Source organism: Polypterus senegalus, chromosome 6 (genome assembly GCF_016835505.1).
Source record: "Polypterus senegalus isolate Bchr_013 chromosome 6, ASM1683550v1, whole genome shotgun sequence".
Classification (NCBI taxonomy): domain Eukaryota; kingdom Metazoa; phylum Chordata; class Cladistia; order Polypteriformes; family Polypteridae; genus Polypterus; species Polypterus senegalus.
Genome location: NC_053159.1, coordinates 352,037 through 370,281, shown reverse-complemented (window position 1 = coordinate 370,281; position 18,245 = coordinate 352,037). Strand labels below are relative to the sequence as shown.

General features: G+C 56.2%; 1 protein-coding gene across 8 annotated transcripts in view; it reads left to right on the top strand.

The window, feature by feature from the left end:
• Positions 1-18,245, top strand: part of agap1 (ArfGAP with GTPase domain, ankyrin repeat and PH domain 1) — a 165,016-nt gene that overhangs the window by 72,017 nt on the left and 74,754 nt on the right. For 6 of the 8 annotated variants that reach the window (XM_039755134.1, XM_039755133.1, XM_039755132.1 and 3 more), the window contains 3 exons: positions 8,111-8,215; positions 14,659-14,827; positions 17,372-17,533. In XM_039755134.1, the coding sequence (XP_039611068.1) occupies positions 8,111-8,215; positions 14,659-14,827; positions 17,372-17,533 (436 nt within the window). The remainder of the gene's footprint in view (positions 1-8,110; positions 8,216-14,658; positions 14,828-17,371; positions 17,534-18,245) is intronic. The other 2 variants (XM_039755137.1, XM_039755139.1) reach the window with 1 other exon arrangement.

The window sequence follows — 18,245 nt, the reverse complement described above, 5'->3', positions numbered from 1 at the left end:
TCTCTGATGGTTGGGACTCTGTTCTGCTTGGCCTCACTGTCGCCCCCTGCCGCACTTTAGCGGTGTCACCGGTGATGCTTTGTTCCCGGGACATCAACGGCGAATCGATGGCTGAGGACGAGAGCCAAGTGGCATGGGAGCCCTGCTCAGTGAGGGGCAGCCTCGGTTGAGGATCAATAGACCACAGCAGGCCAAGCGGGGCGGCACTGCCCCCCCCCACCATGAGTCTTGTGTGCCACTTCACCAAGGGGACCAATTTGTCACCTCGCTGACTTAAGCACTCCAGGGCTCAGCAGGGACGGCTGACTGAAGGTGATGATGAGGTGGCCACTGTCCTCAACGTCACTCATACAGTAACAGTCACATGTGGCTGCTCCGAGTGGTGCCATTCACTGCTGCCTCAGAATACCTGAGCTCACCTAAGGGGGTGCCGCCTTTCTGGGTTGAGTCCGCTGGTAGGATGGCCAAGCCCCGCTGGTCCAGTGCCCCCTGCTTTCACCCTAGTGTGACAATTTTAGCCACAGACTTTCAAAGATAGAAGTCTTAAAGTCATCATGTGACAGCCCTGGCACACATGATGGTGGCACATTTCCTTTGTGCTGCTTAGACTACACAGATGGGGCACCTCTGGACTGGGTGTCACCCCCTGGAGTGTGCCATATGCTGCCAATCAGGGTGAGTCCTGAGAGCCCACTGACTGTTTGTGTGCCCAAGCAGGGAAGACCCTGTTGCCCGTCCACCCATCAACAGGCCAGGGTGTGGCGTGACTGGACGGTGGCAGGCTGATGCCCACAACTGATGTAGTTATGTGGGGGCTGTAGCCAGGGCACTGTTATTGCCAAGAACAGCCTGGTATGCCATGGGGCAGTAAGCCTGGTCCTGCTGCCAGTCAGCATCATGCTGAATTCAGAAAAGTTCAGTTGGCACGGTGTGGTGGGTAGGAGTGGGTGACAAGCCAGAGCTGCTGGTGGGCCGTCCTAATTGATGGTCAGCCTGGCAGGTCCACTAAAGAATGTCATTGAGATGAAGTTTGGAGAGTCGTAGGGTGCGGTGACATTTCTACCTGTGCCAAGGGTAAGAGGGCATCCTAATGATGAGCGCAGGACCCTCGTCGTTTTCTGATGATGGCACCAGAGGCGTGCCGCATGTCGATTAGGACACATCTTTCACTGAAGAAGCAGAGGGCCCTTGGGGTCTGTTTGTGTTCTGGTGGTCTTTGTTAGAGCTCAAGTTAAAATGCCACCACATGTGGGCACGGAGCTAGCGATACACAGCCTGGCATCCCGGGTTCAAGTGGCCCCTGCGTGAGGAGGCTGGCCTGGACTGGCACCAGGGCCCGTTCTTCACCCGTAATTCATTGGCTTTCCTCTGCCACTGGCAGCCGGCAGGCTGTAATTTCACGCCTGGCAATAAAAGACGTCTCGTAATCCGCTTCATTTAGCAGCCGAAGGATTTAATGAAATTAACTGCAGTCCTAATTAAGACGGGAATATTAAAGACCATCCACCTTGTGCAGGTCTCGTGTGCCCCGGCATACGTGTCTTTGTGTGCCCACCTTCCATTGTGGGGCATGGCAGTGCCACTTGGACTTTTCTAAATGTCCTTTCCTTCTCCAGCCATTGGGCTTTGTGAGGTGGCCTCGCCCGCTTCTCTGCGCTGCCCGCGTCTGTGGTCCTCTTGTCATGCAGTTGTCCAGCTCCATACCCCACTTGGGTATTTTCATGCCATCGTCATCTGCCTTGATGCCCGCTCCTGTCCTCCTGCAGTCCACTTGGTGGCTCCCATCTTGCATTTTGGGTCAGGCAAAGTCATGTTGGGCACAGTAGGTCTTGAGCGGGCGTCACCAGGCACTTAAGTGGCCCAGTTTTCATGCTAGGTAGGCCACTGTAAATGGGCATGACTGTGCCTGCAGCTGGACTGGCAATATGTGCCTTGATGGAACATGTGGTGAATAACAGGAGAAGCAGATGGGTGGTTAAGTGCATGGGCCACCGGTGGGCTGGCTGCGTGTGCTGCCCGTCTATGGTTGGCACTGGGATTCTCCTCATCTCCTTAATTGTGTCCCCAAGTGCCAGAGGGCAGGCGCGTGGCACGTTACTTTCAAGTCAACACTTCCCTGTTCTTGGAGAGCTTGGCATTAGATTGGCATCCGATGGGGAAAAATGTCAAGAAAATTTCGGTAAGGCAGGGCAGCAGCCAAGGGTCTGTGTGAAGGCAGGGGGTGTGGCAGAAGGTGCCACTGTGGATGTGCAGCCCCCCTGGGCGTGTCCTCCAGCCATCCCTCACTTGGCCTGTGGGTGGCACCGTTGCCAGTCCTTTTTCGGCCATCCTGTCGAGCTGTTTCAGGGGTCCTGAGGTGAACTGGTGTCCCAGGGAGTGCCCAGTCCGCCAGCGTGTGCCAGTGGTGGTTGCCCCCGATGTCAGAAGTGACTGCTGCGTGAGGTTTTATCTGCTAATGAATTGAGACTGCTGAAGTAAGGTTTGGATAATTGAGTTTATAATTAATTACCCAGAACACTCATCAGATAAATCAGGCGCTGCTCACTCGCCTGCCCACCCACCCGCCTGCCCACCCGCCCGTCCGCGCCGCTCGTTCCTCGCGCCCCTTCTTTTATTTTATCTCTCCTTTTGCTCATCCCTGGGGCCTGACCTTCTTTGTCCTTGCGCTCAGAGCACGTCCTTATCTTTGGCGCGCCCGTCTCCTGTCCAGCTGGCGTCGGCCCCTCCGTGTGGCATCACAACGCCGATGATGAATTAGCGAGAGGTGTGGAGGCCGGCCGATGGGGTCCCAGATAGAGGAGCCGGCCATTGAGGGGACGTCAGTCACTCCTCCGGCGAGTGACACGAAGTGACGTGGAGAACAAAGCCAGCGGCCCCTCACGATTGTGTGCCCACCCGTCCAGGCTTTTATCTGGCTGATTGGACCGCCGCTCCTGCTAATGGAACTGCATGGCGGCGGCGGGGCGAGGGCAGACGACACGAGCGGAGATGGGCGTTTTAAGGGGGTGATGTCCGCCTGGTGTGCCCTTGCTGTCGCGTCTGCACGGACCCCCAGAAAGCCAAGGGTCTGTCCACCTGAAACAGAAAGCAGGAGAAGACCACCACAGAGCTCCAACTGAATATTTGTGCAGTGCGGGGGGGAAGCTGCCATTTGGTTGTGACCGTCTCCATAGAAATCCTTCCCAGAGTTCCTCACGGAGCGCAGGTGGTCTGTGCAGGGGACTGAAGGACGTCCTCGGCAGTTCTGGGTGCCCGGGGTCTCCCGCGACTCCTTGGCCAGCCACTCTTGTGCTCGTTTGGTTTTTGGACGCGGGGTCTTCGGTTGTGTCACTCGAGACGTGACAGAAGGTGTTTGATGGCCGCTCTTGCGTCGGGTTCAGGAGACCACCATTTTTGCCCGTGCCAGTTTAACTGCTTAAAGGGTGTCCAGGATTGAGGATGCGTCCGTCTTCTCAACCCGCTTACCCAGAGCAGGGACACCAATCCCAGCAAGCGTCGGGCACGACCCCTGGACCAGCGAGAGCCCACAAGCCGCCCCAGTGCGGGGCATTCGTGATGAGCACACAGGGGGGTCCGCTGGCCTCGGTGGCTCAGTTGGGGTCTTTTCGAGGCCTGTGGCTCGGTTATCTGCTGCTAGTCATCCATGCGAGGCCTGACTTTGGCGTTTCTTGTTTTGTCGCCGCCATATTGTGTGGGAGTGGCCAGCTCCACTCGGTGGTCTTCCGAGGTCACAATCCTGGCCTGGTCACCCTCTGGGGTTGACTTTTGACCTTTTTGTCTGGTTGGGTGTGGACGTCCGCGAGGGGCTCTGGCAGAGCTGAAGCTGTAACCAGTGGGCTTCGCCGTGCCACGCTCTGGGATTTCCGTACGTTTATTACGAGTTTCGCTTGCTCAGACGTCTCCCTCAAAGTCGGCTTTTTAAACCTCCGTCTCCATTAACTGCACCAGGCGACCAACGGGGGACAAAAGCCGAGCTCAGAAAAACACTCAAGGACCAATGGCGGGGAGGGACCTCTGAAGACACGCCCCTAGAGACGGCCCTAGCAACCAGAGCAAAATACGGAGCCGGCCACACCCACTCAATATGGTGGCACGAATGGTAAAGGACCCTAACGGCAGATCCATGCTCTGCGGCCCTGGCGCTTGGTGTCACGTGTCACACAGTGTTATCAGTCTGGCACGCTATAAAAATGAAACACTAAAGCGGGCACCCCAGAGCGGGCGAGCACCTCCACTCCACTAGTGGCCACTTGTGTGCCAGCACCGCTGCCAAAATGTGTGAATAAAATGAAGCGATACGAGAGCCCTGCAGTGGCACAGGACACACAGCAGTCTGTTGGCAGAAAGGAGGCAGACAAGCGCGTGTCACCAGCCAGTGGGCAGCACGACCGATTCGCTGTCCTCGCACCTCATGCCACCAGTCCTGTGAAGTTTCGCTCTCTCTTTAAATGGTGACTTCCTGATGAGGCTCCGCCTCTTCCTGAATTTGTCTGCTTCTAATTGGCCCTTTTTGGTCTGTCAGGGTCCATCCTGATGTCCTCACTGCCGCCTTGTCTTGTTTATGTAGCGTTTTGCCTTTTGGTGGTTCTGTGTCGTGACCCCTGGAGGTGCCCGCCTGGCCACTGTTTTAGGTGCTTTGTTCCGTTTTCATTTTTAATAAGCTCTGTTTCTCTGCCAGGGGTTTCACGTTGCCCCTCTCCCTTTTGCCGTGCAGTACGACATGAGTGGCACAGTCTCATGCTTGGATGAAGAACTTGACAATGGGGGGCCTTTGTCCCCTACCACCTGCTCACCTGAAGGCACAGCCATTTGGGACTGCAGGACTGGCGCCCCCTGCCGATGCCATGTGCACCGCACGTGTCACATGTGTGAGGGCGCTGATGTCACCTCAGAAGACAATCCGATGACAGATAGTTGCCACCATTTGTCGTCCCGACAACTGAGTGGCGGGGACTCTGGAGATGGATTGGCAAGCCGATTGAGCACAGCGTGGGGTGGCGCGGCCACCTTTGGCATCGGGCTGTGCGTCCCCCCATCGTGCCCGTGTCTTTATTAATGGGCGCGCTCTGCCGCTGACAGTTTTGTTGCTACTGGCAACTTTCTTCATTTAAAATTAAAGTCCTCGTCAAAAGCCATTTACTGCACCGCGGGGACTTTACATTTTTTTTTTTTTTTTTGCACTTAAAAAGAGTGCGTTGGCAGCACAAGAGAAAAAAAAAACAAAAAAAAACGGAGGCTTCTGGGAGAAATCAGAAAAACACAAAAGACGAGCAGAGTGGGCAGCTGTGAGGTGACCACCTGTGACAGTGCAGTACCCCTGAATGGGCTGGCAGAAGGCACACCAACGTGGAGCTTGGGTGCTAGCATGGCACACTTGGACCGTAGCTGTGAACGTGGTGGGCTGGAAGGTGGGCACTCATTTGATTTTGCTTGTTATCGGCGCCGCGGAAGGGCACGGGTTCAGCCAATTATTTCGTGTTTGATTAATGACAGCTCGCCTGCCAGACAACAAGTGGCTGGGGCCAGCGGCGGGGGCAGCGTGTGGCCAGACGGAGGCAGCGACGAGTCAATTAAAGAGATGATGAGGCCCTGTGTGGCGCCAGGGCGTGGCACAAATGTCGGCCTTTGGGCCCTTTGCTGTGTCCAGCTGCCAGTCCAGCTTGGGTATCTTCTCGGTGTGGCCGGCGAGGTTGATCCTCAAGTAAGCCTGGGTGTGGAAGACAAAAAGGGGCTCTTGTGCCACCCAAAGTGACGTCAGGTCTGGTTTGAAAGGTCCCCGTGGTCCTACTGTCCATCACGCTACTCGGCCACCCTTAATGGAGGAGGTGCTGTCTTCTCAGGGGTCTCACCCACAGCCGGTGATGCCAGGCAGGCACTGCGAGACTGGCTGCTGGCATTGAAGGAGAGTTGAAGTCCAAGGGGTTCACAAAGTCCACTAGGGGTGCCACATCACCCCTGGCACAGCCATTGGTGTCACAGTACTTGCTACGGGGGACAGAGGCCCATGTCACTGTCATTTACTAGGGTTTTCTCTGCTGCCATTTTGTCATTCCCGCTGCTTTGTGTTACCGTGACATCCTCGAGTCCCGATGTCACCGCACATGTCAGAGAAGGTCTCTTGGGGTCAACTTAGCGCCTCCTAGTGGCACTTGCCAGCACCTCCATGACGAGCCCGGTGGTCTTCTGACGCGGTCACCCCTCCCATCTTGCCTTGTCACCGAGTCTTCAGCCTAACGATCAGCGCTGCTCATCCCGGTGGCTCGTCTTTGCCGTCAGCCCCTCATAGATCTCCCTGGCGCCTCTGACTGATTGGCTCAGTTACGGCGCGCCAGCTTTGGCCCCCAAACGCCGTCAATAAATCTTTGTTGGTAAATAATTGCTATTGAGCCGAGTTTTAATACAAACGTACGAGTGCGCTTCACTCGGGGCCCGTGGGCGCGCAGAGACCACCGATGGATTTCCTTTCGCACTTCACATTTATTACGCTAACACGACGGCCGGGCTTGTGACGCTTGGGGGCCGCCCTATGAAATGCCCACCTCTTCTACCTCAGGGGGCCCAGACGAGCAGAAGAGCCACAAGGCCCGCGGTGGTGACGAGGACGGGCCCACACTGTCCCACTCGTCAAGCAGGGTGGGGGAAATCCCCTCACACTTGAGGTGTCTGAGAAATGGGAGATTCCGAGGTGTCCATCTGTGGTTTTCCCACCAATGAAAGTGACGGACCCCCAAGGCATCGCATTGCGTGAGCCTTTTTAGCTGGAATGAGCTTGGCACCCGACTGACTCGGGCAGCCACTCGCTTTGGCGCGGACGGGTCAGCGTCATGGGGGTCCCAGACAAGGGTGCGACGGTGCCTCCTCCTGGCCGGCCAGTCACCCTAACCTGTATGGACAGTGCGTCTCAGTCACGGCGAGACCTCCACAACCTGACGATGGCCATCCTGCGCACTTGCTGACGAGAGATGTGAAGGTGCCACCTGGTGACTGCCCGGTGGCCCACACTGACTGGTACACAAGACCCAAATGGGCAGCGAGGGAGCAGAAATGCCCCATGTTGTGGAGGTCCGTGTGGCCCAGAAGTCCTTCAAAGCCCCCACGTCAAGAGCAGCAGCAGGGTTGGCAACTCCTGCAAATGTGAGGTGTGCTGGCAGAGCAGCCGAAGTGACCACTGCAGATGCCATCTTTTGCTTGGGTCATTTCTGTTATGTTTTTTGTGCGTAAGGCGCTATAATCGGCACTGGAACTTGTGCATGTGACTGCAAGGTCATCAAGCTGGTGTGATGTCACACACTTGGCATGTGTGCCCACTGTTGTATGGGACTGCCTGTCCTTTTGCCCCCTGTTGTGTATATGGGTGGTCACAAGGTGTGCCGTTTTACTTGTTCTTCCTGTGTTCTGTAGATGTTGGTGCCTCACTGTGTGTGCCCAGTGACAGACTGGCACCTGAGCCACAGGACGAGAGTAGAGTAGACGGACGACTGAATGGACGAGTCCAGCCTTGGCAGGGCAAACTGGTGATTTTAGTCAATGTGGGCATCGCCCATGGGAGGGCATTCAGGGAGAAGGCAAAGCTGTGCCAATGTGTTAGCCAACTTCCCCACCTTCTACATAACGTAAAGAGCCGAGCAGCAAGAGTGGCGACCACTGGGCCCAGGTGGCGCCTTGTAACAATGTCGATGTCTTTCATTTGGGGGTCTCATTCACACTTGGTGGGCTGCTGACGAGGCGCTCGTTCTGTTCGGTTTTTAGCCTCTTGAACTTCGCACTCTAGGAGCGTTTGGGTGGTGAGTGCTGCCAACGGCCACCATGTGCACAGAATGCCAGGGGGCGCAGCCGCTCTGTGCCTGCAGTCTGTGAGGTGGGCAAGTAGTGAGGCCAGAGAGGGTCTGAACGGTAAGATGGGGGGTCCGTCAGTCAGCGAGGCCAGCCACAAGTGTCCAGAAATGGGACTGGTGACTAGAGTGGCGCGTGTGTCAGGCGCCCATTTTGGTTATCGCCTGCACCACCAGGCATGACTGAGCTCAGACCCCCCCCATCAGGTTGGTGACATGTGACAATGTGGTGGCCGACCCCGGTCTCACTGGGCTTCTCTTCTTGTCTTTGTGCACAGGGTATGCTCCTGAAGAGAAGCGGCAAGTCACTCAACAAGGAGTGGAAGAAGAAGTACGTCACCCTGTGTGACAACGGCGTCCTCACCTACCACCCCAGCCTTCACGTGAGTAGCCCGTGTCTGTGTGTCACTTATCAAAAGGAGGGGGGCACGTGACGCAGGTCTGTAGGCACTGAAGAGCCACCGGAGCAGGGCAGAAGTAACAAATGCCCTGGCACCGGAGTGCCACACCAGTACAGATGTGCAGGGCCCAGGAGTCAATTCCAGCAGGCCCTGGTGAAAGGGAGAAGCCCACCGTGCGCAGGACACAGGAGAGGCCTTGTGTGCCATCTTGCTGGCATTCTGGTATCAGAGGTCCATTGGGGTCTGCCCTGCTCCAAACGCTCTTTGCCCATTGGGATGGGGACCCTTCAGTCCAACAGCACTGTTCACTGCCCTGGGTACCCATGAAAGGATTTTGGAAAGCTGGCACCAAGCCGGCAGGAGTTTGGGCATTTCCTGGCCTTTATATTCCTGAGCACTTAAAAAAAAAACGTCAGCCAGCTTCTGATTAGACTTGGCAGGCAGACGTGTGCCCGGCTCATTACGTGATGTACCCCTCACTCGTGCTTTGGCGACAACAGAATTGTGATGATGAACTGGCACAGTCGGAGCACCTTGCATCGGGCACATCTGATGAAGCAGGCGTGTATAAGATGGCACGGGCCCCACTGATGCCACCCGCATCGGTCAGTCTGGTGCCTGCACTCCACAAGCTTTCCAATGCTCAGAAGGTTATTCTGAATGATGACTGGACCAGTCCTACCCATGGGCACCCCGTTGCTGAGGACTGGCACCTGCCCACTGGCCCAGGTCATTGTCTTTTTTTTTTTTCAGCACAAATGACACAAGATGACCACACTATGATGTCACCGGGCCGGCTGCGTGGTGGAGCACCGCTGCCCTCTACAAACGGCCAAGGCCTGCACAGTCTGCTCTTAGGGCGGGTCACTTTGGCACTCCTTCATCGGCAGCCTCGCCACCCACATCCACAAAGCTTTGATTGTTCACCCCATGCCAGTGGTGGTCTGCCATCTGAGTCTTGATCTCCCTGTTCTTCAGATACAACAGTCGGCCTACCAGCACACACACACACACACACGTGTGCCCAGGGGTGCCATGTCGAGTTCAGAGAACGTAGCAGCCAGACTGGTGTATGTAGCGCCTCTCGCAGCGGGTACTGCCAGTGACGGGGAGACGATTCTGTGATGTCTGACTGGGGGAGGTGACAAGACCCCTTAAGCAGAGAGTAGTGGGTGGCACTTTGGCCTCACCAGGCGTCTGCCCATCCGTCTATTTTTTGAGCCTGTACTTCCATAGGCAGTGGGTGGCAGTGACTCATGCTGGATGTGTGCCAGTCCGTCACAGGGCCCGCTAATGCCTTTGGGGCTTTTGAGATGAGGGGCACAATGTACCAACTCTACACCCTCCAGCCGGGCAGAGCAGGAGCCTGCTATGTTTTCTTGCCACCTGTGCCGTTCACTCGGGCATTGACTGTCCGTCAGCTTGCCCGTGTCACTGTGAGAACCTGCTGGTAACTAAAACTTAAACTGGTGGGCCTAACACAGCACGCCAAGCTGAATGTCTGGCACTTTAAGCATCCCCCCCAGTCTCTTTCAGCGGGTACTGGCACTGTTTGGACTAAACAACAGCTCAGCGTGCCAAGGTGCCATTGCATGGCACTACACCCTCCTGGCCCAAGACGTCCCTCCTGAGCGGCCCCCTTGCCTGTTTTTATTTTTCGTTCCGTTTCTGGGGGGTCGAGCCGCCCAGCAGTGTGGTCGGCTAGTAAGTAAATGCCATTCCAGGCCGGCCATCTCATTCGTTAGGCTCTCGTCGCAGCTGAGTGGTGCCAACCATGAAAAGCGGGCGTGCAGAGGGGGGCTGGCCACCATGGCACCGCCTGATGATTACATTAAGCTAAGCTGTGAGGTAAATGAGGCACGGCTTCACTAGCGTGGGGGGCTCGGCTCGACCCCTGCCAGGCCGCGCTGCCAGGGCCTGTGGCTTTCAGATGACGGCGGCTGCTCATTGGCCGCGGCGTGCTGAGTGCGGACCCTCGCCGCCTCCCGGCTCTGCCTGCTCATTTGGCTCTCAATTTGTTTTGTGTTTCCAGGCCATTAAGTCCTGTGAGCTCCCTAACCCTCGTTAAGTGCCCTCCTTACTTACCCCTTGAGGTGAGGTGCCAGGGCAACGAGGAGGAGATGAAGACGCCAGCTGCCGACCTTAATCTTCACACCTGTTTGTGGGGCACCAATCAGGTGGCACAGCGCAGCCCTGGGCAGTGGTCACTCCAACAGCACCAGCTGGTCGGCACCGGTGGAAGCGTCCAGTTTTGGCCGTAGTTGTATGGGACTGATTGTACCAGCTGTTGCCTTAGTGTGTTTTGCCAGGGTCAGTTGTACCCATTACAGGTAGATGAAGATCTGAGTGCCACCAGATAACTGGCCACTGTGGTTGACAGGGCCCACCTGTCTTTGTGCCAGTCTGCCCATTGCCCTCCTCTCCAGTTTATTAACTTGACTACTGTGAATTGACTCTGCTGCCTCAGAGGTGCCAGCATCAACTCTGATGCCGCCTAGTGCACGCACTCACACACACTAGGTTGGTACGGAGACTGCTGTGGCATTTCTTTTGACTGTGAAGGAATTTGGAGTCTGAGGGATTGAACCCAAGCCGCGACTCTGCAGGTCCGTAATGCTGGCCCACCATTACTAATGAGGTGGGCTACCTGAGGGGAAGGGCGAGCCCCTAACATCTACCTGGGCACCACCAGCTGTGCCATATCAGATGTGCATAAAATATGAAAGAAAGAAAGCACCCTGGGTGAGCAAGCAGAGATCAGATGGCACTGCAGTGGCACATGGGACCGATGTTTTCAAGGGAGCATGCCAGGGCTGTGTTATATAGTGCCTTCCGGTCTGAGCACATCAAAGAGGCTCTGTGGTCATCTCCTGGTGGTCACCAAGCCACAGCAGAGCTCAAAGGGGCCGCTCAGCTCCTGGTAGTGACCAGTGAGTGGCTTCTGCCCGCTGGTGTCCAATGTGACGCCAGGCCAAGAGCACATTTGAGTAGCGTCTGAATGCCTGGCGAATGAGAGACGCCAGCCTGGTTGCCATCCTGTGTCGAGTCTCAGATGCCATGTGACAGATGGGTAGATGTGCCAAGTTGGGCGCTGTGGAAATCCAAGCCAACCAACCAAAGTCTGCCCTGGCCAGCTTCTGAGCGTCTCCAGCGTTCCTAATCAGAACTGCTCTTTATATAGCGCCTTTCCAGTGCTACAATCCAACTGGGATCAGGACCCCTGGCAAGTCAGTTGGCCCGTCTATCCTTGTGTGTGTTTGGCGGACCCCCCACACCTCATTACCTGACACGGGTGAAATTATCACATGGAGGGCCTACAGGACCACCGGCCGCCGAGTGGCCCCACAACATTACTGCCAGTTCCATTACGTCATGCCAGACGCTTCCCACCACGTCCTCGGAGGTCCTTGGCACCCCTATAAGCAGCCAGCCAGGGAGGGGTTGCTTTGTGTCCTTCTGCTGATCTTTGTTGTTCTGGTGGTCTTGGGCAGCATTGCCAGGAAGTGCAAGTTAAGCCTCAGTGTCACTGGTCATTTCATGTCATGTGACTGCTGACCCGCAGTGACAGGCAACTCGAGTCACCGCTGAGGGGTTTCGTTTTTTCATTTGGCATTTCATGGGCCCCGCTTTCAGGATACTCTGGAGGTGAAAGGCCTGAAGTGTGAGGGTGCCAGTGATGCCAACCACTGCCGTCGCAGTGCGCCTGCACAGCCTGGAGCTGTCAGCCTGTCCCTCCGTCTTTCAAGCCACTTCTTCAGTTCACGGTCTGCCATTCTGGAGTAGCCAGCAAGCTGGGCAGTGCCTGATCTGTTGTGCCCCCATGCCACCCCACCCTGAGTCAGATTTCCTCATCCGAGGTCCTGCTCTTTAAAGGGTCCTCAATTGCGGAGTGCTATCAGAGTCGAGCCGAGCCAATCCGTGAAATAGTTAAAACAGCCCCCTCAAAGCGGGCAGGCAGGGGGACAGAGTGACATCTGATGACCTCGCATACCCCCTACAAGGCCTAACCCTAAGGGTCCAGCAGATTAAAAACCAAAAAGGGCTCAAACTACTTACCTGAAGAGGGGTGGGCGCAGAAGTCTGGGTGGTGACCCTCCGCGGGGGTCCGGGTGGTCTCGGCAGCCAGCAAGTTCTTCCTGATCACATCTCGTCTGCAACAGAGGCATCAATTAGCATGTTTGTTTGAGGCTAATTGAATGAAACTCAATCATAGCTCCTAATTGCTTGACTATGCGAACAGAAATCACATTAATGCAGCTAATTAAGTGGATGGCAATGGATGCAACATAATTAGACCCCCCCATAAAGCCCACCGATTTAAAGAAGAGCAGCCACATGGAGGGAGCGAGCAGGGCCCAATTGTGTCCCAGCAGGCCCCTTTTGCCGCTCGTCATTTGTCTCTTCCCGGGGAGCTGGGACCCTTAATGCCGCCTCCTAAGACCCCCCCACCGTTTGCAGGGTGCACGTGATGAACAACACAAAATGCAAATGGCCTGCAATTACCTTTGTCAAGCTGCTGCGGGTCGGGATGGCACTTGAGGGGCCCGTCCCTTACGGCTCTCCGGTGGCTTGTTAAGTGCGCTCTGATGGCGTCGGCCTGCTGGGCTTTCTTCTCCTTTTCTTTCTTTCTTCTCTCTTGTCGTCTGTCGATGCGCCTCTGATCGGCTCGAGTGCCCGGATCAAGAGGAGAAGGTGGCACACCTCTCGTTGGCTCGTGGCGTCTCCCTTTGCCGTCTGATGGCGTTAACTTTTCTTTGTTTTCGCTCGGGGGGTCTTGCAGCGGCACACTGTCTGATGATTGACAGCTGCCTCAGTCTATGGAGCTCTCGCGGGGGTCCTCTACTTAAAGAGGCAACAGTCCAGTGCCCACTTGTTGGGGCTCAAGGGCGGCATTATTTTGTCAGCCTTGCCGTGCTCAGTGCCCATCTTCTTGTTCAGAACAGCGTCGTCATCCAGGAATAGGGTGGCCGGGGTCACTCCGCCGCTAGGTGGTCTCTGCACACCTCAATGTGACTGCAAGGACTTGCTGAGCCTTGCCACTACAGGGGTCTTGTGCCACCTGTAGCTGGTGCCCCTGCAGCCCTGTTCAGCTTTCAGGTTCACTAAACGTTCCAAAGTCACAAAGATGCTCCACAAAGCTCAGGGGGTCCGCAGTCCATCAGAGCCCTGCAGACCTCGGCCACCTGCCCACCTGCTCCACAGCACAAGTCCCAGAAGGCCGTTTGCTGTCACGTCCATGGATTCCAAGGCTCCCAGCATCTTGGGGGTCTTTACGTGGGCACGAGAGCAATGGCAGCAGGTGAAGAGACAGAGGATCGAGGGGGTCCTAGTTATTGATAGACCTGCACATTTCAATAAATGGCTCAGTATGAATGCTAACTGGCAGGGGTCTATGGCCCGAGACCACCAAGGCATCTCCTCTAAGCTCTGCCCCCCGGCCGTGTAACGTCTCAAGGTCGGGGGTCATGTGTTTGAACTTTATACTTCTTGTAAAGACTCTGACTGCTACACAGCGGGGGGCTCTGAGTGGCCTTACTGACCCCAGCTGGTTCTCAGTGCCCTGCCTATGCAAAGCTGGGCTGTGCCAGCGTTGTGATGTGCACTTGGTGTCAGCTCGTCAGGACCACCAGAGCACAGAAGCGACACACACCACCCGCTTTCTTCTTTCACAGCCTGGCACATGTTCGCCCGTCTGCACTGTTGGCATGTCACTTTGGCCAACAGGGTTTCATCAAAAGTGCCCGGGGACATTGAGGGCTTCCTGACTACAATTCTTCTACTTCTATGCCCGCTTTGGCCTCTTCCCCCGAGTTACTGGGTGATGTGGACTGCCATTTGCCACCCAACTGACGGTTCATGTCAGGCCAGCGCCCATTACTGGGGCAGCATCTGCCATTTCTGATGTGCATGTCGAGTTCAGGCTCAGTGGCACCGAGTCCAAACCTGGCACTGCCCGATTGTCCCTTTGACTGGGCCACTTTGTCAAACAGCAGCAGTCAAACACAGGAGAGCATGTGGACTCAGCATGGGCAGCGTCTGGGTGGGGACACAGTGGCATCTAAAAAAAGGACACCCGTAGTGACAGCCCACTAGACTTGGGCACTCCAGAGACAAGAAGAAGACAGGGGTGGTGGCCATCAGCAGTGCTGCACGCCCCGAGTATTGCTGGTGACAAACGTGATGTTTGGCTAGGTGGCCTTGCCCGATGCCGTTTCAGTCCTGTCCTGTGCGGTCTGTTGGCGTGACTGGCATGTTGCCCCTTGAGTCCCTTCTTGCCCGTGTGTGTGCGTCTCACATGCGCCCCGAGTGCCATTTTCATAAAGCCTCTGTGGTATTTTTGACATATTTTTGTGTGCTTGTTGTTGTTGTTGCTGCTTTCAAACTTTGCCCACCTCAATGCCCTCTGCCCTCATGTGTTCCTCCAGGATTACATGCAGAACGTTCACGGCAAGGAGATTGACCTGCTGAGGACGACGGTGAAAGTGCCAGGGAAGCGGCCGCCACGAGCCTTCTCAGCCTGTGCCCCGGCGTCCAGTCCCAAGACCAACGGGCTGACCAAAGACGTGAGCAGCCTGCAGATCTCCCAGAACACAGGTGGGTAGGCACTGGCAGCAGGGCACACATCTACTTTCTCTGTTCCATCTCTGTGGGGTCAGACTTGGTTCCTGGAAAGCTGCAGTGGTTGCAACATTTCGCTGCCAATCGTTTTCTAGCTAGATGCCCGTCTGTGCCGGGACTGGGTTAGTGCCCTCCTTGTGTCACATTTGTACCTTCTCAGATTTGTGGGCTGGCACTGGTTGGCACCTCTCAGCTGTTCACTTGAACCTGTTGAGCATGCTGGTGCCATGGGGCGGGCATCTTGTGAAGGGTGCTGCAAGAGCGGAGGCTTCTGTGGGCACAGAGTGAGAGTCGTGTTCATGCACTTGGCATTATATCATGCCCAGGTTTTGCGCATCCCCTCTCTCGCTTCTTAGTGTATTGACACGTGGAGCAGCTCCATGCCAAGGAAGAGAACCTCACCAGGTATGGCAGCCCTCTGTGCTGGGATCTTGGATTCTGTAAAGGGGTTGTCCACACAGGGGTGCCAACCGGCTTGTAATCCTCTCGCTAGATGGCAGTGCCAGGCTGAAAGTGGTCAGGGAAGTCAACGACAGCCCATACTGTGGACAGGAATGTACTGAAGGAGGGCACCATGGGGGAGGGGCCACTCAACCTCGCACACCTTTAAACAGTTGCCCCCCTTAAACGAGGGTCTTTAATCAGCTCTCTTGTGCCCAGAACCCCTGGCGAGGCCTGCCCAGCGAGGGGTGCTAAATACCCGAACAGCCCGTTAGCCTTCTCAGTCGTCTGTGCCAAAGGTGCCCAGCGTGTATTCAGATGTCACACGGATGCTTTACATGTACGTGCGTTACACGTCACGGTGGCACAGTGCTTAGCGCTCCTGCTGGTGTGGTGTCTCTGGGTGCGCAGGGGAGATTAACTGGCCAGTCGTCTGTCTGTGTGTGTGTGTGTGTGTGTGTGTGTGCGCGTGTGTGCCCAGCGCGCCAGTCCTCGTGACCCTGGCCTAAGCCGGACCCCTTCGCTTCCCTGTACGCAGACCTGCGGCTTTCGGGTGATTTGCTCTTTCTGCTCTTCTTGCTCTCTTCTCAGACTTTGCTGGCCGTGCCCAGATGTGCTTGCATGGGGCATCTTTTGGGGTAGCAGGTGGGTGGCGCTGTACAAAAGCACGGTGAATTTGCACTTGCTGCCCTCTGAAGTGGCGACTCTCCAGTGCCCCACGTGGCGGGCACTTTTGGCGGCGTCTGCCCGCGCAGTGAGCTCTCGTCCGGCATCAGTCTGCGTGTGCCCAAGAAGTCATGCGGGAACGCCAGGAAGGCCAAACTAATAGCATGAATATTCAGTGACCCAGAATGCTAATTACTGTCATGAATATTAATAGGATCAGACTTCTCTTTCCACTTAGCCAGCTTTGAAAATGGGCTTTAATGAGGCCCGGATAGACGCGGGAGCGGGGGGGCCGTGGGGGGCTACGGCTTTATGGGCTGCGTCCTTCACTTTGTGATTTCTTCACTTGATTGTCATTCGAGTGGCACTTTCAAATTGCACTGAATTCGGGTGCGAGTGCCCCCCACCGTGCGGCCCACTCCTGGCAGCACCGAGAGGCCCTTCACACGTTGTCTGCTGGCGCTCAGCCTCCTCTCCTGGTGACCCTGCACTTCTTGTCACCGTGCCGCCCTCCTGGGCACCTGAGATGGCTTCTCCGTTCCCTGCGCGTCTCATTCTGAAGGGACATGGGTCCTGTGCTCTTTGCCTCTCTACCCTGTACCCGCTCACTCTTTCAGCCTCTGCCAACTCTCAGTCTTGCTTAGAGTGCATTATGGGAGATGCCACATGTGACCACGGCAAATGGTCCTCATGGGCTCCCGTTTTATTCTGGACAAAGCCTCCTTTGTTTCCTGTGTGCGGGCGGGCAGATGGTGACATTGCTGACCCGTTCAGCACCCGTCAGTCATAGAAGGTTGCAGGTCACTGAGGGCCTCCCATCTTCTTCTTCTTCCTCATGATCATTTCACATGGAATTTTTGAGAAGACTGCAGCTTAGGAAGAGAGCGGTGCCAAACGTGGCCAAGTGTCACCAAACGGCAAAGCAGGGACAGAGAGGACCTGCAGCCCACTTGTGTCCACTTGTGTCCCAGGACCTCATTTTCAAAGGCCGATGGCTTTCCGTCGTGTGTCCCACCCAAGGTCCTCTGCATTAGGTGGCCTTCTCAGACGAGGACTCCATAGGGTCACTCCCTGTAGCTCAGTCACAGCGCAGAGGTGACCCGGAGGTGACCTGGACGTCCGAGACGCACACGGCTGGTGACGTGCGTTAGAGGAGCTCTCCGTGTGACGGTGAAGTCTGCCCACTGCAGCGTACCAGGTGACCTCTCAGACCATCTCCGGCCGCCCGCCCGCAGCAGAGCCCCCATCGCCTCGGGTTCGGACTGGGATGTGCCACGGAAGCGGCGGCTCCGGAGGTGGCCCAGCAAAGACGAAGCACGGGCGGCGGCGGATGCCACTCCGGGCTGAATGTGTTTGCCTTCTCGTCTTTGTTTTGTGTTTGTCTTCTCTTGAACTTTTATATTTAACTTTTAGGCGCAGTGCCAGCCAGCGCTTCACTCTCTCCGATGGCCAGTGGGATCAGTCTTGTATCCTTCAACAGCCGGCCAGACGGGATGCACCAGCGGTCTTATTCCGTGTCCAGTGCTGACCAGTGGAGTGAGGCCACAGTCATCGCCAACTCTGGCATAAGCAGCGGTATGTCTCTCCATAACGGCGGGAATCTGCGGATATTCCGACTCCCGTTCCAGCCTACGGTCCGTGCAGAAGGTGGTGGGAGCCGAAGTGGGGGTGTTGAGCGGGATGGTCGAGTGACCCGAAGCCGTCGATCGTGTGCCTTGACCTCCAGTAGGTCAGAGCCGCGCCAGTCGGGCGCCTGCTCGAGTCACGATGGAGTCCAGGTGGGGAGGAAGACTCGGGACGCTCGCTCCCTCGCTCGCTCGTCTTCGTCATATCGAAGGCTTCCTCCTCTCCTCTCCTCTTCTTCATCCTTCTTTTTAGGTTGAGTTTGCTGTTAAGCTGTAAAGTCCAATGGGGGACGAGCCTTTGGGGGCGGCAGGGGTCACCGTCTGTCACCAGTCACTCTGCTGGTGTCACAAGTTGTGTGTTTCTGTCACCATTACTGGGTTATGTGGACTCAAACTCACACCCCTCCATCAAGAAGACGACGCGGGCACAGACTTGGCATAAACGCTTGTGCAAGTTGGAAAGAGCGAGCGAGAGGTTAGGGGCACACGCCGATACCCACCGCATGACAGACCAACTCAGCATTCCAGGTTAGGACCCGGGTGATGTCTTTATGGTGGCTGGAGTGCCAGTTCTGCCACCGACCCCCAGGTATGGGGGGCCTACATGCAGATTAACATCATACCCAGGACGGGCAGGTTGGAAACGCAACTTACAAGACCCA